Source organism: Bacidia gigantensis (assembly GCF_019456465.1).
Source record: "Bacidia gigantensis strain McMullin 20006 chromosome Unknown scaffold_268, whole genome shotgun sequence".
Classification (NCBI taxonomy): Eukaryota; Fungi; Ascomycota; class Lecanoromycetes; order Lecanorales; family Ramalinaceae; genus Bacidia; species Bacidia gigantensis.
The window spans coordinates 593,511-613,145 of NW_025408614.1; the positions used below are offsets into that span (position 1 = coordinate 593,511).

At 50.5% G+C, this 19,635-nt stretch overlaps 6 protein-coding genes across 6 annotated transcripts; 5 read left to right on the forward strand and 1 right to left on the reverse strand.

Moving 5' to 3' along the window:
- Positions 1-266: 266 nt before the first annotated feature.
- On the forward strand, positions 267-3,845 carry KY384_009007 (uncharacterized protein; the record flags this gene model as incomplete). Its single annotated transcript, XM_044817493.1, has 1 exon — positions 267-3,845. One exon carries the CDS (start codon positions 267-269, stop codon positions 3,843-3,845), a length of 3,579 nt encoding a protein of 1,192 aa, XP_044664646.1.
- A 520-nt stretch (positions 3,846-4,365) lies between these two features.
- Positions 4,366-7,145, forward strand: KY384_009008 (uncharacterized protein; the record flags this gene model as incomplete). The annotated part of the gene is made up of 3 exons (XM_044817494.1): positions 4,366-4,415; positions 4,772-5,967; positions 6,049-7,145. 3 exons carry the CDS (start codon positions 4,366-4,368, stop codon positions 7,143-7,145), a joined length of 2,343 nt encoding a protein of 780 aa, XP_044664647.1.
- An 841-nt stretch (positions 7,146-7,986) lies between these two features.
- KY384_009009 (uncharacterized protein) lies at positions 7,987-8,860 on the reverse strand (the record flags this gene model as incomplete). Its single annotated transcript, XM_044817495.1, has 2 exons — positions 7,987-8,149; positions 8,451-8,860. The coding sequence occupies 2 exons, from the start codon at positions 8,858-8,860 to the stop codon at positions 7,987-7,989; spliced, it is 573 nt and encodes a 190-aa protein (XP_044664648.1).
- Positions 8,861-9,093: 233 nt separating this feature from the next.
- Positions 9,094-10,450, forward strand: KY384_009010 (uncharacterized protein; the record flags this gene model as incomplete). The annotated part of the gene is made up of 3 exons (XM_044817496.1): positions 9,094-9,983; positions 10,034-10,060; positions 10,108-10,450. The coding sequence occupies 3 exons, from the start codon at positions 9,094-9,096 to the stop codon at positions 10,448-10,450; spliced, it is 1,260 nt and encodes a 419-aa protein (XP_044664649.1).
- A 2,440-nt stretch (positions 10,451-12,890) lies between these two features.
- Positions 12,891-14,729, forward strand: KY384_009011 (uncharacterized protein; the record flags this gene model as incomplete). Its single annotated transcript, XM_044817497.1, has 3 exons — positions 12,891-13,278; positions 13,330-13,958; positions 14,013-14,729. The coding sequence occupies 3 exons, from the start codon at positions 12,891-12,893 to the stop codon at positions 14,727-14,729; spliced, it is 1,734 nt and encodes a 577-aa protein (XP_044664650.1).
- Positions 14,730-15,766: 1,037 nt separating this feature from the next.
- Positions 15,767-19,485, forward strand: KY384_009012 (uncharacterized protein; the record flags this gene model as incomplete). Its single annotated transcript, XM_044817498.1, has 3 exons — positions 15,767-15,951; positions 16,016-16,434; positions 16,487-19,485. The coding sequence occupies 3 exons, from the start codon at positions 15,767-15,769 to the stop codon at positions 19,483-19,485; spliced, it is 3,603 nt and encodes a 1,200-aa protein (XP_044664651.1).
- Between the last annotated feature and the right edge of the window lie 150 nt (positions 19,486-19,635).

A 19,635-nucleotide genomic window follows, 5' to 3' on the forward strand; every position in this document is an offset into this window, starting at 1 on the left:
CGAATGCGACGGAATCCTTTGGGTCCATTTCTCCCTTGCTGTGCGCCTTTCCGTCTGACAGCGCCAGCCATCTATAAGCCTACCTTCTTCTCGTTTGCTTTCTTTCCCACATTGTTTCTCTCAAATCTCAAAGCATTCCAATGTAGCCCTGTTCCTTATGCGACCCTTTGCTGCATATATATCAATTGCTTACGGCCATCTCATGCAAAACTCATTACCTCGTGTTTGCCTGACGAGGCATTAGATGCAGAGCAGTTCCCGAAATCATGCGGCGGCCAGCAGGAGTCAAAGGAGCTGCTTTGTTGACAGCTTCTCTACTCCTGGTGCCCTACATCGCAGCATTACAACCTCACGAACAAATTTATCACCGAGAATCCCCTCATGAGAATGGTCCTGCAGACGATCAATCTACAGAAGCCGGCTTTTCCCCCGGCCTTCGAAATGGACAACGAATGGATACGACACAGTACAGAAATGGAAAGGATACAAACATAATTGATTTAGGAAACAAAGCGAGCGCTGTCGCAACCAATCCTGTAGCTCTGGCCGGCCATGATAGCCGTGCCGTACGAGCTGTTCAGCCTGCACAACGAGGCTCTGGCAAACATGCCGGGCTTTCTACGCCGCTTCAAGCGCGCTCGTTGCAGGACTGGGAAGTGGAGGATTTCGTGCTTCTGGCGACCGTGGATGGGTCAATACACGCAAGAGATAGGAAGACGGGCAATCCGAAGTGGGAATTGGAGGTGGACAAGCCCATGGTGGAAACGACCTACCATACTCAAAACAAATCCCAGCTCGATGGATCTCGTCCGGAGTATGATTTTCTCTGGATAGTGGAGCCAAGCCGAGATGGAGAGATCTATATTTACAATCAAGGAGGATTGGGAGGGCTGCAGAAGTTGCATATGACGGTGAAACAGCTGGTGGCTGACATGTCTCCATATGAGAGCATGGACCCTGCCGTGGTCTACAATGGAGAAAAGAGGACGAAGCTCTACACCGTCGACGCCGAAACCGGCACGATCAGCAAAGTTTTCGGTTCTGGGGGGACCTTAAGCAAAGAGCCGAGATGTCCCAGGCCTGGCGGCCTTGATCTGTTGGACGACGAAGAGTGTGGCTCAGGGGGGTCTTTCGTTCTCGGAAGGACAGAATACATCATTACAATTCAGAACCGTGACACAACGGAACCATTATGTACTCTCAAATACTCTGAGTGGGGCCCCAACGCTCGAGATGGAGATTTACATAGTCAATATGCGGAGACCAAGGACAATCGCTATATCTATACATTACATGACGGGAGCATTTTCGGTTGGAATCATGGGGATGTAGGTAAATGGCGGCAATCGTACACTCAAAAGCTATCGTCTCCAGTCGTTAGGGTTTTTGATGTGGCTCGGCCTCTGCAAACGGACGATCGAGATCCTCAGCTTATCGTCCTTCCTCAGCCGATTGGACCATTAGATCAAGAACCTGCCTATAGCTCGATTGACGTCAAGAATCGTATATTTGTCAACCGGACTTCAGCTGGTGGCTGGTTTGCGATGTCAGAGAACACTTATCCCCTCGTCACGGGGAGAGCGAAAGAGGCTCTTTGTTACGACAAAGACTGGCTCGAGTGGACATCTTCCACACATTGTAGCTTGGACAAGCGGCAAGAGGGTTTCATTGGTGTTCATGCATTGTCCGAGCTCGAGCCACGTAGAGGCAGTCCCTTGACTATCTCAGGCCACGGACTCAATCAGCAAAATGAAGAGACTTTGCCTGAACCATACGCCGAGATCTCGCGCATCCCGACTACGCCCGCCCTTGATCGAAGTTGGATCCTGAGTGGAGCTAGAGACAACCCATATGATACACTGATCATCCTCGCTGTCATTTTACTCTCATATCTGCTTTGGAATCGGCCACGACTGCTCAAAGCTTTCAATAGCAACATCAAATTCCGCAATCCGCTTATTATTGCGGACCCTGGTACACTCTCCGTCCCTTCATCGCCAACCGTTACACAGTCCACATGGAGCCAAGAGCCAGAGACAATCGATGAAGCTAGGCAGAATGTGGCCGAGGAGAATGGTAAGACTATCCAAAGATCTAAGTCGCGCACCTCAACTTTGGTTGATCTACCGCCTGAGGTAAAACGCGCTCGGAGCATTTCATTGAATGACCGCGTTCGTGCAGAAGGTGAGAAAGGCGTCAGATTTGAGGTTTCTCCACCTGCCTTTGTAGATGGAGAGCAGTTTGACCCATCACAATCTCCTCAATTGGGCAAGAAGAAGGCCCGACGCGGTGCCCGAGGAGGTGTGAAGCATAAGAAGAAGCGAGCAGACAGCCAGAACGGTTCCAAAGATGGAGTGGACGAGACTGTTAAAGAAATTATGCAGCTACCAGAGGAAAACAAAATCCAGCCCGACCAGCCTCGGGTTGTCGCTCCTACTGTAGCAGACATGATAGACCCCGATGGCACGTTACGAATCGGCCATCTTACTGTAAAGACAGACACCGTTCTGGGCTACGGTGGGCATGGTACGATGGTGTATAAGGGTACCTTTGGCGGGAGGGATGTTGCTGTGAAGCGTATGCTTCGTGAATTCTACGAAATCGCCTCTCACGAGGTCGGACTACTTCAGGAAAGCGATGATCATCCAAATGTGGTGCGCTACTACGATAAAGAAGAGGACAGTCAATTCTTCTATATTGCATTGGAGCTCTGCCCGGCGTCGTTACAAGACATAGTAGAGCGACCTCAGGATTTCTTGGAGCTCATGAAGTCATCGCCAGATCAACCGGACATGTTGAGACAGATCACGGCCGGCCTCCACTATCTACATTCACTCAAGATTGTGCATAGGGACATCAAGCCGCAGAACATACTGATTTCTGCACCTAAGGCCAACCCACTGCTGCCTTCAGCGACCCCGAAAGCGCGCCTTTTGATATCCGACTTTGGGCTTTGCAAGAAGCTAGAAGCCGATCAAAACTCATTTCGCGCCACCACAGCCCACGCAGCGGGCACTTCTGGGTGGCGTGCACCAGAGCTTCTCGTTGACGACGATCCGAGCCTTCAAAAAGTCAGCTCCACTACGACGGATACCAACAACTCGGAGACTCTGGTGATTGACAGCCAAACCAGAAGGAGTGCGACGCGGGCTATCGATATATTCTCCCTTGGATGTATTTTTTATTATTGCCTGACGAATGGCCAACACCCTTTCGACAAGCAGGACAAATTCATGCGCGAAGCCAACATTGTCAAGGGTACGTACAACATTGATGCTCTCGGCTGCTTAGGGGACTACCAATGGGAGGCACGGGACTTGATCGAAAGCATGCTGCGACACAACCCTAAGCAACGGCCGGATTCGGGTTCTATCCTGCGGCATCCCTTCTTCTGGTCTCCTGAAGAGCGGCTCCAATTTCTTTGCGACGTGTCGGACAGTTTTGAACACGAGAAATATCAGCTCGATCTCTACATCAAAGATCATGCAGGCACTGACGCGTTCAGTCAACACATCGATTATCTCGAGTCCTGTGCCGATCAAGTCATTGAGGGCGACTTCCAGCGGGCACTCCCGCACGAATTCAAAGAGTCATTGGGCAAGCAGCGCAAATACAAGGGTGGCAGCCTGCTCGACCTGCTACGAGCATTACGGAACAAGCGGAACCATTATGAAGATATGAGCGAGAATTTGAAGCGTCAGATTGGTGGACCTACGGAAGGATATCTCAGCTTTTGGACACGGCGATTTCCCAATCTTCTTTTGACATGTTGGAGAATCATCGAAGACGTTGAATGGACGACGAAAGATAGGTACAAGAGGTATTATATTGGAAAGGATATGTGAATGAGTAGAGGTTCGGATGACAAGATACTTAGACAAGATATTGAGCCATATGATTGACTGAGTGTGAAACACTGTCCACCACGTGGTTATGGCTGAAAGTAGAATGTATTCCCGACCGTGGTTGCTGATAGTGGCGATCTCCTCTATCAAAGTCTGGGGGCATCAGCTGGAAGGCCATGAAACACCATGCATTACCCATCGGGGCGTAGTGCAGGCCAACATGATCGCCTACGGGCACACGATGTCAGATCTTATCTAATCGGCTGAGGCATGTAACCGTGTAGCTGAAGCTTTGCATCCATTTCATTCGCCGGTACCACCTGCGACGCCCTGCGGCAGTGGCAGTGGCAGTGGCAGTGGCTGCCCATTCTCCATGGCCCTCTACACAATACAGGCCCCACTGAGCCATTGTCATCCAGTATCTCGGACCAAACCTGTGACCTGATCGTTCCTTCACTTCCCCCAGACCCCTCTTTCGCCTGCTCATGCGCCTGCCCGCTCTCGAGACCTTAATATCCCCATGGCTAGGCAAGCCACTGGGCACAAATACTCCGCTGACACCCTCTACCTGTACGACTGCAATTGCTTCCCTTCAGTCCTAGCCAAGATTGTGTACCTGCAATCTTGGCCCATTCCCTCTCGATCCGACAGCGCTGACCAAGCTTCAGCAAGGGCCGCTTTCCTGTATAGTCAACCCCAAAGCGGGACAACATCACTGGCTCAGCTCCATCCGCAACTGATGCTCACCCCTACCAAGCGGCTCAATTTTGCGGGAGAAGAATCGTGCAGACCAAATTGAATTTCATACACGATGCCTCGGCCAAGGAAGGCAGGGGCCGGCGAGCCGAAGACTAGGAGTCGTCACGGATGCACGTATGTGTCGATTGTACCACCTCTCCGTCTCGACGCTTTCTAACATCACCCAGGCAGTGTAAAGCCCGGAAGATCAAGTGTGGCGAACAGAAGCCTGCCTGTATCAATTGCGAGAAGACCGGGCAGACATGTGACTACAGTATCAAACTCAATTGGGATGGCCGCTCCAAAAAAGGAGGAAATCAGAACCACTTGACGGCAGATACCCTGTCTGGGACGATCCAGGCGGGGGAGCAAGTGTTGAGTTTCAACACGGGCAATGACAATGCTACGGAGCGTAAGACGCTCAAGAGACCCTCCTTAGACGCGCACCACAGCCATAGTTACAGGAACGGACTGCCCTCCACCTCCACGACCTTCTCGGGGCCTACACTTTCTCGTACAGCCAGGACCTCATCCTCCGCTTCAGTCTCACCTTTCGCTAGGCTCAAAGAAGACGAATCTCCCTATCCCTCACCAGCGGATTCAAGTCTGGACGAGTCGTCTCTATCAACCCTGAAACGGACGTCCACGACTGCCTTCCACACTCCATTCTCCAACATCGACATGCCTCCGCCCAGACAGACCTCTCCTCGTCAGATCAACGTGGGAATCAATCATAACGATCGTAGCTTCAAGCGCGCAAGGCTAGACCGACCAGCCAAATCACCAGATTACGTGCCAGGTCACTACAACTTCAGCATCTACCAGACCAATACCAATGGCACATCCCGAGCGAGCACGTCCACCGCTCAAATGTCTCCGTTGAATGGTACCAGAATACCACCGAGCCCTGTGACTTCCTCCATCGCATCCGACGAGAGTCAGAATTCTCGGACCCGGCAAGCCACTACTAGCCATCCCGATCGCCGTATGTCAATCGAATCGTTAATTTCAGGCGAATCTGGCAAAGAGGGCCACCACAGATCTGACAGCAACTCGAGTACACCAAAGCACTATTATGGGCTGGATCCGGGGTATCCAGATTTTGATTTGGGGTCCAACAATGACGCCCAAGCTCTCAATGACATAACACCCTCTATCAACGCCAGGCCACTCTTTTCACCGAGAAACAGTGGATCAAATCGAGCACCTTCAGATCTGAATCAAGAAAATTCAAAGGCATTCTACCGATCTCCTATTTCAGTGAGAATACCCGAGGATTTTGAACAACTGCCACCAATTCTGAGAAAACATCCTATGAATCTTCTCTATTTTCATCATTTCATCAACTACACAGCTCGAATTCTTGTCCCGCACGACTGTTCGGGTAACCCTTTTAGAAAGATACTACCAAGGAGTAGGCATTGAACCCTTCTAACCGCTTTTGTAATTGCTGATCATTCTTCAGTGGCCCTGAAAGACAACAATCTCCTTCGTCTGGTACTAGCCTACTCTGCGAGCCACCGTGCTCGCCTAATGGGCTACAATGAGCCGAGCAATCGAATAGCCGATTATGTAACAGGCATGTTCTCCACTCTCGCTAACGACCTGAAGAACCCCCATATGCAAATATCCAACACCACCTTCGCCACCGCAGTCATGCTCGCATCCCTTGAGATTGTCTCACCAAATCCATTTGGCCTGGAGCATCGAATCCCATGGACAAAGCATCTAGAAATGTCCCGCACGATTATCACTGCACGAGGCATTCGCCGAAAAACAGTCGACCGCGACGACGAGGAAACTTACTTCCTCACCCGCTGGTTCGCCTACCTTGACGTCCTAGGCAGCCTTTCCGGCATGAACAAACCTCTTCCCCTTTACAAAGGCGACCTATGGGCCGATGACCCCAATCACCCGGACGAGTGTCACCGCATTGATTGTTTCTACGGTGTCTCCACCTGCTGCGTAGGTCTGCTAGCTTCTATCGCAGAGTTGGCAAAAATCTGTGACGATGAGCGGGCTCGTCACTTCGCGCTCTATCCCAACGAACAGAACGATTGGGCTCCAGCGTCTCACAGCGTGGAGGCCGCTAACCGACTCCGTGACGCGTTGAAGGAGAGCTTGTGCCAGCCGTTCCAGGGCTGCCACCATGCTTCCCGCCCAGACAGCTCCCCACGCCCCCGCCAGGAGGACTTCGCCCTCGAGGTCACTACCGCGAATGACATGTATCACTGGGCGGGCATCATATACCTCCAACGGCGCGTCCTCCGCCGTCCCACCAAGGACGAGACAATCCAGTCGTATATTGATGTCATCGTCGCCGCGCTGAGCAAAATCAGTCATAACGGGACGGCCGAGGCGTGTCTGCTGTTTCCCATCTTCGTCGCGGGCTGTGAGGCGATCTTGCCAAGTCATAGGGAGAGACTAGGGGAGCGGATGAAGAATATCGAAAACACTGGCCTCACGCAGGCGAGGGATGCGAGAGAGGTTATGGAGAGAGTGTGGAAAGGGGAGGGAGGGGGACGTTGGGAGGAGTTGGTTGATGGGGAGTTCATTGGGTGAGGAGTGAGTGCAAATGGTGTTTTTGACTACAAAATCTTGAAGCGCATGCATTGCGACGGCGATAAGGGGAGGGGGGATGCTTCTGATGAACATGCGACGAATGCGACGAATGCATGATATGCCTAATCTGGAGTTTGCGATTTTCAGCACAGTCGCCGGTTCTCCATCAAGGAGGAAAAACAATTCTTGGTTCTTATTGCTCAAGCAATCAGACAAACAGTCAATTACGCCAACCTTCTATCTAATATTCGGTCACTTTGAATAACTAACATCGACCACAGCAGAATTCCTTGGACAACAACACAAATATTTCAGACGCACTGCAGCACCGGGACCGCGAAGAAGGAACGAAGTCTATAGATGGATTGTGGGATTTGACGTATCTTGCATGCATGCATGTCTTACTATGATGGATCATTCTTCTTGTTGGTATTGATAGCACTGATTTTATAGCTAGCTAGCTTGCTGTTTTGCTTGTGTGCATATCTATCGATTGATCGAAGTGTCAGAAAAGGGGTTGGGCTGCTCGGAAGGTATCAGACAGATGTGATATATTCGATGGACGATGCATGTGGACGGTGCGGTAGAGGGTTTGGTTGTGGTGATATAGGATTTGCTAGATATGCAGATTTGAGCTTCAAGACCGAGACTTGTCCAAGTCAGTCGTTTTGAGGATTTTTGCTACTCGGCGTGAATGCTATCCACCCTCCGGTATCCTCTCTATTTCTGTGTGCACTTATTCGTGTAGGATATTTTTCTTAGATCAATAAGTCTTGTCAGACCCAATAGAAAGCGGTGCTGGCTTTCAAGTGGCAGGAAAATTGACCAAGGCCAACAACCCTCAGTCGATACTGCTCCAGAATGACCAGTCAATGTCCTGAAAGTCAAGATCAGATGTGCCTTCTACGTCTTGCTCTGTGAAAGTTGTTTCAGCGGTTATATCCTCCGTCGTTCCTCCAATGGCTCCCTCCTGCGCTGCGTTTGCACTAGGTCCACGCACAAATCTGGCGCGGTGTTCTGCAAGCTCAACTTCTAGCTGGGTCACGAAATGGGGTTTGGGGGGCAATGATCGGTGTCCGTTTTTGTTTGGCGAGTTTTCCAAGCAGCAGTGACGAGTTCTGCCGCGTGAGAGATTCGTCGATCCTCCGAGAGCTCTGAAAGTGTTGAGTTGGCCGCATAAAGTTCAGAGAGCAAGTCCCAGATTTGCTGCGTTCTCGATGTGTCGTTCTGCTTCGATGCTTCGACAAGGACACATATGACTGGATTTGTAAGTTTCAGGGAATCTAAAGATGGTTGATCACTTACATGCATGCCAGGAGGAACGCTTTAACCAACCACCTGAAGCATGTCAGAGTCGGGTGGGTGTTCATTGCAACGTTGTATTGCAGAGACTGTATGCAGGTATCCGAGAGTGCGCCACGAACTTCTTTGCTGGCACCACCCGCACGCGCCAACGGATGTAAAGTCCGCTGACGCATCCCACAAATGAGGATCCTTGCGGAGAGCTGGAGCAAAGTGTCGAGAGGTTTGAGAGGATCACAGTATTGGAGTAATCGTGTGTTCAGACCTTCCTCGAGCTTAGGGATCAAAGAATCTTTCGACTCGTGTGGCAATGATTCGTTCGACTGCCACGAGAGTTCAAAGTGGCTTTTGTCGGAGTGGAAGAAATGACGTTGTTGATCGAGGACCCAGTAGGCGTAGAGGCAGTATGACATGCTTGTCAACCCCTTTTTCTCGTAGCATTGGTATGTCTGCTTGAGGCCAATGGGCAATAGCCATGGTATTGATGGCCCCCTAGGATCGAACTATTATTGGTACCGCGATCCCCACCATCTCCAGTGACTTCAACAGCTTCGGAGACGTTGCATGGTACGAGGCAGGCTTTCTCCTTCCATTGTGCATGCTCCAATTGTCTTTCGGGCGTGTGTACAAATATTACTCCGTCAAAATGGTGCTCATAGCTCTTGTCGCCACGTTCGAGATCGGGTCCATCGTCTGTGCTGCAGCTCCAACATCCAATGCTCTGATTGTTGGACGGGTCATTCAAGGCATAGGTGGAGCAGGAATCTCATCTGGAGCATTTATGTTGATCAACGTTCTCATCCCTCTGCAGTCTCACCCCAAATATGCTGGAGCTTTGGGCTCGGTCTTCGGAATAGCCTCAGTCATTGGTCCAATCGCTGGCGGATACTTGACTGCAATCACATGGCGGTGGTGTTTCTGGATAAATCTTCCCGTCGGTGCCATCTCGCTGGTTCTTGTTGTGCTTTTGACTCCCAAAAGTCCCGCGCCGGTGAAGCCGGCAGATACTCGCTGGGGAAAAGTCGATCAGTTGGATCCTCTAGGTTTCATTCTTATGGGTCCGTCTATCGTCTGTCTGCTTTTTACCACTGAATGGGGTGGCACAAGATATCCCTGGAATGACGCACGCATCATAGTACTATTTGTGGTTTTTGTTATCCTGGGTCTCGCTTTTCTAGCAGCTCAGGTTTGGCGGAAAGAAAAGGCAACAGTGCCGCCGCAGATCTTCTTCCAGCGGAGTATTTTTATGGGATCTATAGCAATTGTGGGCATCGGATCTGGACTTGTGATCTTTCCATGTTATTTACCGATTTGGTTTCAAGTCATTCAGAGCAAGTCGCCGCAAAACTCGGGGCTGTCTCTGATACCACTGCTCCTCAGCGTTGTCGTCGCAGTCATGGGCGGTGGTATTGCAACAAGCCTTCTTGGGTACTACACTCCGTTCATGATTGCGGGAAGCGCCATTCTTGTTGTTGGCTCTGCCTTGATCACCACGTGGAAAGCCGACATTGGAGCTGGCATTTGGATTATTACCAGGTATGTATTTTACCCAACGTGTCATTGTTAGCTATGCAGAAATGCAGCAGATCATCACAGGGTTTGGACTCGGTCTCGTTCTTCAACAGCCTTTCATCGCAGCCCAGACTGTCTTGTCGGATAGCGATATATCTGTGGGCTTAGCAGTATTGAATTTCTTTAGCTTTCTAGGAGGATCAGTCTTCATCACAGTGTCTCAGACAGTACTCGAGGAAAATTTGAACCAGGGCCTGGGGAAAATCATACCGGACCTGGACTCAAGCACTCTCGCCAACAGAGGCGCGACATCTCTCTCGAGCATGGTGAGCACTGACAAACTGTCTCAAGTTCTTGATATCTACAACCATTCGATGAGGTCAATCTGGTACTTGGCTTTGGCTCTCTCGAGCCTGATCTTTATGGCATCGTGGGTAATGGAATGGAAAAGTGTCAAGAAGGCACACAAAAGTGATGAAGCGCTGCCTTAGACGTGTGTTGATGTGTCATTGCTCTTCATGATCAAGTGTTTTGCTGGCTTGGATGGATCAGAGTCGATTGTCACTGAAACAACGGCTGCATATGACGCAACGGAGCGGAGGTCGAAGGTGCCGATACTGATCCGAAGCAGTTTCAAGCCTAATTTCGATCATGGCGCACCGAGGTCTCTCAGAAAACGACCAAAGTGGCTGTCGACGATTGACGACATGCTAGCACCACCATGGGAATCTCGCGATTCCGGCGAGGAATCCTCCAATGTATCCAAACGGTCAACTGGTAATAGTTGCTCTTATACAATATTGGTGGCTGTGTTTCTGCGTTACTGTTTATCGTTTTTGCTGATGCTTAATCTCTTTTGATATTCAAGCGTAGTATTTCTTGTGCTTGTCGACAGGAGGAGGGAATTTCAGCGTTGCCGGCATACCAACTCAGGTCATACTGGCGGATGTGCCTGACGATGCAATGTGCCTTACGACCTTTAGCTGCCAAATTCGCGCTGTGTGGAGCTGTCAGGGCAAGATCTGGGGGTTCCGTAACGTAATGGACCTTATTCCTGTGTTTGCTTCCAAAATGCAACTGAATTCAATTTTGAGGGGTTTTTCAAGCCGCGTGAAAGCATGACCAACACCAAAAGTCTTCGAAGTTTAGCCCATGTGCTCGATCGAACGATGATAGAAAGGATATCCATGTCTGCACGAGCTTGATCTTTGCAGGAAGACCGATCTCAATTCGTATCGAAGATCAAGGCCGATACAAGCTCACTGTGGAGAAGACAGAATAGATGTGTCTTAGATGACTGGCCAGGAAGAGCCCCTTTCTGAGGGCATCCTTTGTTGGACCGCATCTAAGACTGATCTAGAACACGTGCAGAATTCACAATTCAATTCGATCAGAATGTAGTGTCGAAATCGGGATTCTAGAGAAGCTGACATGAAAGCTATCCAGACGCCGCCAATAGGCGTGGGATAGAATTTCTGCACGGCCTAGTCACTACTTTCGTGCATCTATGAATGGCCTATCTCGGTCAAGCGAGTGATACAGGAGAAGGTCTCATGAAAGAGCAACCACTAATGTTAGACACCGAGTCGTTAGAAATACAGATTCTGAGTGCAGCTAGAAACTTGCGAGCTGCAGCAAGATCAGACCCATGCTCGGCCAAAAGATGCGAGTTGCAGCAATACCAGACCCGCGGGCATGAACTGAACACGAGTCGACGGAAGAATGATCGGAGCAGGTGGCCAACGTGAATACTTACGACCAGCTGAGGAGAAACGATCGAGTCGGACCAATTAGTTCTGAATGTTGCATGAGTACGAGGTCCAAATCTTTGGACTTGGGCCTCAGTCAAAGCATCAATTGGCTCTAATGAGGCTCACTCGAATTTGGTATAGACACAGATAGGCCGTCTTGCCTCGATCTCATGCTGATTGTGGCTAGCTGGTCTTCATCGGGATCGGCGCGTATGAACGGACCAGATGAGGCTTGTTCAGAAGTTAGAGAAGGCTTATGTAAAGCTTCGATGCGGTGCTTGTCTCGTTTCATCATGCGAGTGAGGGTGTCTTCAAGAACTTGCCTGTCCCACTCGGCGTGTGGGTCGCTGGCGTCGAGAAGGCTGGCGGCAGCGTCAGTGGCCGCCGACTGGTTGATTTGGTAGATACTTGATCCTAAATCCTAAAAATGTTCTGTGTCTCAGATGCGATGTCATGATTTCTGGGACTGCAGGATGACGTTCAGCATCGCGACGCTAATGACCGGTGTGGGAGTCGTCTAGAATCGGTCGATGGACACGATTCGCATACGCCTTCGTGGAGACCCCACGCCATCATCCCCGGCCAGTGGGGCGGCTACCCCAACATAGGCCAACTGCAAGTCATATGCATGCGCTTGCCTGGCGCTTGGAGCGGGCATATCCTCAGGCGATGCGAGCTTGGTACTTTGCCGCTGCAGCTAAGGCTGAGACTACCCACTGTGTTGGTGACGAGGTAGACCGAGGCGCAAGTCAGTCTTGCTCTTGTATGTGTGGCACGCGACTGAATTGCTGCCAGTAGCCTCGTTTCGACATATACACGAGCCACGGATTCGCGCCGTTGACAATGAAACGATTGCGATAGTGTGAAACCCTGGAGTCGGAATCGCCCTGAATCTGTTTCCCCCACGATGTCTGGACCGATCCTGATATTATCCCATTCAAGCGATGTGCAGCCCAGGACGAGCTGGACACGCGATGTTCATGTATAAAGGTTCCCGTCTTTCTCTTCGTTATCCTCACTCCATAGCATCAATCTTCCCTCTCTTTGAACAACAGCCTCAGTGAGCCTTCGCTTCTCCAAAGCAAAGCAAGGCACCAACAGGTCCCTGAGGCCTTTCCTGTCGAGATTAACACACTTGTCCACTCATTCTGATAAGAACATCCACCACTCATTATCCGGCATGGAGTCCATCCCCGCCTCCAATGTCGTCCACAAACTTGAGAAGCGTGGCCTTCTCATAGCCATCAACTGCGTCGCCGCTCTATCCATCTTCTTCTTCGGTTATGATCAAGGTATGATGGGAGGTGTAAATACCTCTCCTGATTACTATGAAAAGACCATGAAGTTCGGCCATCCAGACACTGATGGTACGCCAATCATCGACAACACCCTGAAACAGGGAGGTATCGTGTCCATCTACTATCTTGGTACCCTCATGGGCTGCTTGGTCGGTGGATGGTTTGGTGATAGGTACGGCCGTATCAAGACAATTGGACTTGGAGCTGGCTGGGGTGTCGTTGGCGCCATCTTGCAAACCTCCGCACAGAACGCTACTTGGATGATCTTCGGTAAGATTGCTTCGGTATACGAGTCTTAGCAGCTGTACTAATTCAAACCAGCTCGACTGATTAACGGCTGGGGCACTGGCATGCTCAACGCTATCGTCCCTGTTTGGGCCACCGAGACAGCTGAACACACCTCCCGTGGTCAATTCGTCGCCATTGAGTTCACCCTCAATATTTTCGGTGTCGTCGTTGCCTACTGGATCGAATATGGCTGCAGCTTTTACAAGAAGGGCTTGACAGGCTTTACATGGCGCTTTCCCATTGGCTTCCAGATCGCCCCCCTGCTTTTGCTTTTCGCCATTTGCTGGTTCTTCCCCGAATCTCCTCGTTGGCTCGTCAAGGTTGGCCGCGAACGTGAAGGCCGCTACATCCTTGGCCGTCTCCGTGGTGAGACTGGCGAAGACCACGGCAAGGCTGAGGCCGAATTCCAGGACATCCGCAACGTTGCCGAACTTGAGCGAAAGACAGCCGGTCGTCAATCATATTTCTCCATGCTCTTCGGTATTGGATCAGGGAAGCTCCACACTGGTCGTCGTGTCCAGCTCGTCATCTGGCTCCAGATCATGCAAGAGTGGATTGGTATTGCAGGTGTCACCATCTTCGCTCCCACAATCTTCCGCACTGCTGGTATCGGCCACTCCGACGTCCAATGGATCTCAGGTCTTAATACCATTACATATACTGTAAGTCTTCCTGGTGAAGCATTGGGGATCAAGCAACAGCTGACAATTGCCTAGCTATCAACTCTCATTTGTGTTTTCACTCTCGACAGGATTGGCCGCCGCTGGACTCTGTACTGGGGCTCGATCATGCAAGGTATTGCCATGTTCATGGCCGGTGGCTTCGCACGACTTGGTCTCGACAAGACTGCTGCCGGTGAGATCGCCCAGGCCAAAGTCTACAGCTCAGTCGCAGTCGCCATGATCTTCCTTTTCACAGCTACTTTCGGTGCTACCTGGCTTACGGTACCTTGGCTATACCCGGCTGAGATCTTCCCATTGGAAGTTCGTGCCAAGGGTAACGCTTGGGGTGTCGTTGGCTGGTCACTCGGCAATGGATGGCTTACACTCATGCTGCCGATTGTCTTCAAGGCTTGTGGTGAAAAGACTTACTACATTTTCGGCATCGCCAATGTCATCACTTTGCCAATGGTCTATTGTTTCTACCCCGAATCCAACCAACGCACGCTTGAGGAGATGAATCTTGTCTTCGCATCTGACAATCCATTCGTGTGGGCTTGCGAGAAGAATTACAGAATCCTCAAGGAACAGAACCCCGAACTCGTCCAAGCTGCCGAGCGCGGCCACTCTGTTGTCGATCCAGAGACTGGTCTGCCCAAGCGCGCTTCAATGCGCCGTGGTACCGGCCGCAACATGAGCTTGGATGCCAACGCATTCCAGCACGATGACATCTCGATTGAGAAGCAATCATATACGCACAACGAGAAGTTTTAGGCTGAAGCGACCGACATTGATTCAATGGAGATAGGGGATGATCAAATTGCTACCCAGAATGATCAACAGAACGTTGAGAATTGATCTCTGCATGTACGGAGTTATTGGACTTGCTGGACTCATTGCTGTTTTCTAGCCGGTGGCGCTGGGGAGCCTGTTATATCCATCCATGTACATATTAGATAGAGCATAGACTGGCCCCGAGGAAAATCTGTATACAAATCATAAACATCATCTCTTGGTCTTTTCGTCTCCTGAAATTGCGTCATTGTTTTTGCAGCGAAGGAAATTTAGGTGCTGGAAATTTTGAGAGCCGACCTCCAACCGTATTGGCCTTCTTCATTCTCATAATACGAGTCGTCTTCCGCAAACCACATCAGGGTGATGTTCAAGGTATTGAAAGTATGAAGCATGTCATGCGTTTGTAACCAGCAAATGCCATGAGCATGTCACATCCGTAGGTCTTTCAGAACCAAGCTCCAAAGGAACAAGACGTTTTTACTGGATAGAAGTGGTCACCCCCAACTCGGATCAAACCCCAGATCGAATTTTTCAGCTCCTAAGGGGATCGTGGAAAGCATTCTGATAGATGCGTGATCAAGATGGAAAGGGGGCCAAGACTGTAGTCACTCTGGTAGCGAGTGGCAGCATGGGCTAGCCTGACAGGTTCTATCGACATAGACTCTTATTAGTTTGGGTATGGAGAGTCTAGCGTAGCATGTAGTAATGTTCAATCTGCCTTCTGAGACTGTTCTTAAATTGAAGAGTGCCTCGTCTGAAGACTGCAACTACAATAGTATAGGTCCTGTTTCCATTCCTTACCATTACTCGTACCCCCTTTTCAAGTTAAGGTTTCGACTAGAGCACGCCAAGCCTCTAGCTCCATTCGTTGGCCTAAGTCCGCGTTTTTGCAATATCACAAAATGTTCGCGACGTGCACTTGCAACTTTGCTGCCATAGCTCGAGTAAGAGTACCTGATTTTTGCGCGATGAATTGCTTTAAGCTCATCGCAGAATGAGCCGCACGTCACTTCGCGATGGGTAAAGTTCGACTGCAAATCAACATCTTGCCACTGCAGGATCAACACTCCGCTCAGTCGAAAAACGCAGCGCGTCAATCCGAGACCAGGCCATGGACGCAGCCCGAGAATTCAGAGAACACGTTAGCCCAACTAGTCGATCATATCGTGGAACGATATGGCAGGATCTATGTGGGCAGAGGGTGAGTCAATGAATCGTTGAAGCTCCCCGTAATCAGGCCTGGCTGACACTTCTGCCATCACCAGTCCCTTGAAAATCAAGGAGCTCCAAGACTCTTGGGGCAGCACCCTTGATTTGGCCGATAAAATCGGCGACGTGTTCGATGACAGAACTTCCAGTGGTGACATCTTCACATCAATCTGCAAAGTTCTCAGATATCCTTCAGATCCTGTAGAACTGCAAAATGCTCAACGCTTTGTTTCGCTTGCGCCTGAGTCCTCAGCCCGACCTCAAAAACGCCCTCCGCCCCCTCTGTTCAACGACGCAAATCGAGTGCTCCCGAGCGTAGAGACATTCGCAGGTATCGCCTTGGACGGCGACACAGGTCCCTCACACAAGAGGCAAAAGATTCATCACGAACATGCGCACGACCAAAGACGGTCGCAGCAGCCTGGCTCGCGAAATTCTTTGCTTCAAGTACTAGACTCGCAGCCCTCGCAAACACGTAGTAACTTCTCCTTTGGCCGTTGAAACTCCATTGCTAACACCTCTCCTAGACGCGAATGCATATGGAACACCGACGTCTCCTTCCAACCGGCGACATCAGCCTGTGCAACAAGACGACAACCATACTGTCCCTGACTCCCCAGTCATTGGGAACAGTAGCGTGCGCAACGAGGATCGAGAGACAAAGTCAGAATCACCGGTACTTAGGCTCTCGGTGCATGATATTCCTCCTCATGTGGACTTACAATCTCAACAGGAGTCTCAGCCTCCGGATGCCTCTTCTCGACATGCCAGCCTTCCACATACAGAACACGATGACGCCAACGATCGGGTTCCTAAGCCTATAGCACCAGATGTGTCCCCCGATCCTGACCATGCAGTGAATAGAGGAGGCTCAGATCAGTCTCAAATGCAGCCATTGCAATACCCTGAAGCGCAATCGGGTGAAAAGCTCGTTTCGCCTCAGGCTGTAATGCCTAATGGCCAGAAACCGACTAGCAGCAAAGATCGCGAACAGGAAGTGTACGATCCGATTGAATCAGACTCGGACGGTTTCGATAGGCGACAGCAATTATTTAGTGCAAAACAGCATAGGATTTCTAAAACACCTTCCCGAATGGCTGCTTTACCTCTTACAATGTCCAATTCGTCTAAGGCTCTGAAGTCCATGAGAAACCCCTCAAGTTCCTCTACGCAGCCCTCTTCTAAGGCGTTCAATGGTGATAAGCAAGAGCAATCAACTTCCGCTTCTCGACAAAGCGGTCAAAATCAAGGTGATCATCTAATGAAGGTCCTCGTTGCTGGAGCAGAAGGATGTAACCAGCCGACAAGGCCACAAGATCCGAAGCAGATGGCGTCAAATCTTCAGCGCAATGACCTGCTGAATCCTTCGGCTCACCCGTCGGGCGCAACTGATGTGCAAAGGTCAATTGCTTCTGAACGGGCACATCAAGAAGTGGCACCCAATGCAGGCGAGCGTGTAGCTCAAGCTCTGATTGCAACACAGCCGGAGTCTCTGAACGAAAAGAAAGCGCAACTCAGTATGAGAAGTGACATGGCGATTCCGACTCGAAGCTCAGCAAATAACCTCGAGGCAAAGTCTTCTGTTAGTGTCATTGTAAGGCCAAAGGGAACCACATCAATGGCTCCAAAGGATCAGATCACAGGGTCCCGAATCAACACAACTGTAGGAGAGCCATCGAAAGCTTCAGCTCAAAAGGCGCTTAGCCAAGGGTTCAAAGCTGTGAATATCACCAACGGTGCGCATAAGCTGCAACTACCGGTTTTAGCGAACGATGAACACGGCGACAGCAATATGAGAGATACCAACAAAGGGAACAGCAACTTTGAGCAGCATAAACAGCTAAAGTCCACCCTGCCTCCACTGCAATCCAAAGCGCAACCACGGTTAATAGCAAACCGACCCTCGGATGACTTCACCGTAGCGGCGACGGACTATGGTGCCTTTAACGAACTGCAGTTACAGGAGGACGGTGAACGAGCCATGCTAGCATCTGATGGCGCAAAACAACTTGAGATTGAGAGGTCTAATAGGAAGCCTGCGTCCGCAACACCAAAGGCAAACGGCTGGCTCAATAAGCCAGATCCAAAGCCTGCAAAACCACCTCCCGTAAATGCCGCTCAACGGAAAGCGCAAGAACGTAGAGAGCGTGATGAGGCTTATATTCAAAAGTGGCGTGAACATAACTTTCGAAACGGAGTACTTATTTGCAGTAGTCAAGGCTCGCACTCTGAACAATTGAATGTCTCAAACGATCAGAGACACACATTAACGCCAATAGTTCCAATCACAAAAGCTGGACGATCGTCAAGCCCGTACAGCACGAAATCCTCGATGGCAATGGGCCCGCCGCCTCGCAGTGCTTTGAAGCAGCCTTCTAGCAGCCTGCGAAAATCCATCTCCCAGGTATCTTTTTCTATCAATCAGGAGAGTAGTACTGCGAATGCTGCACCGCAAACAAACGGAGCTACGGAGACAGGTCGGAAGTCAACGCCTACGACTACTACTTCAAGTAAAGCGTCCAAGAAGGTGCAATCGACTCTTAATGACATGTTTATAGATAAGAAGATGAAAGGTCGTGCGATCAATTCTCCGAGTCCTATCAAGCCTATCGGTCCAGAGATTATCAGCTCAGGAGAGTCGGTCTCAGAGTACACGATAACGTCTGAAGAGGGTATTGATCCCACCATCGCGAAAGCTGGACCTAGTAAGAAAAAAAAGCTGATTATACGATCAGCATCACGAAGAAAACTGCGCAGTGGATCACCCACGACGCAAGTATCATCCAGTATTGATCCAGCGCTTCAAGCCTTGAATCACACCAAGTCCTCAAGTCTGCAGAGCTCTTCGACAGGCATCTCTGCACCTATCGAGAACACAAGCAGCAAGGATCATAGCTCTGCCACGAATGAAACAGTCAACGAAGCTATAGAAATATCATCGCGGTCTGAATCTGATTCTGAATCCGAAGATGATTCAGAGTCAGGCTCAGAATCAGACGTTACCTCAAAGCCCACTACAGTCAAACAAGCAACCGGTGGGGCTATCGCCAACGACCCTCCGTCTTCTTCTTGGACATCCGGAAGCACACCGGCGTCTTCAGGAGTTTCATCAGAAGGCATCATGCCTGCCGCAAATGGCACAAAGCTCCCCAAGCCTGCCCAAGGCCAATCTCACACCCCGCTCCAGAACACTCCATCGAACACCACCCAAGGCATTACCGGGATCCAGACTGTTACAGCCCGCGCCACAACCACCCGCCCCAATTTCTACCCAAAACTGAGCGAGCTCCGAATGGCCCGCGAGGACCAAGACGAGGAGCAGCCCCCCACCTCCGCACAGCCGCCACGTCAAAAATCCCCTTCTGCAATCCTGAGAAATCTAAGTCGTACCCGCGCAGATGAGGAAAGCGAGGACGACGACGAGGACGAAACCACCAGCGAGGCCCAAGTGCCCCCGGAGCAGTCGCAGTCACGATTCGCCAAAAGCATCAATGACATCAGGAAGACGCTGTTCTATTTACGATGAGGAGCTGGCTGGTGCAGCTGATGTTGCATTAACATGCTAGCAGCTTCAGCAATTTCCATTCCTAGGCCTGATGAGGTCTCTTATTTCGAAAATGTGTTGAGATCGTGCTTTTATTTTTCTTCATGAGGGTGATTCAGCGATCGAAGAACA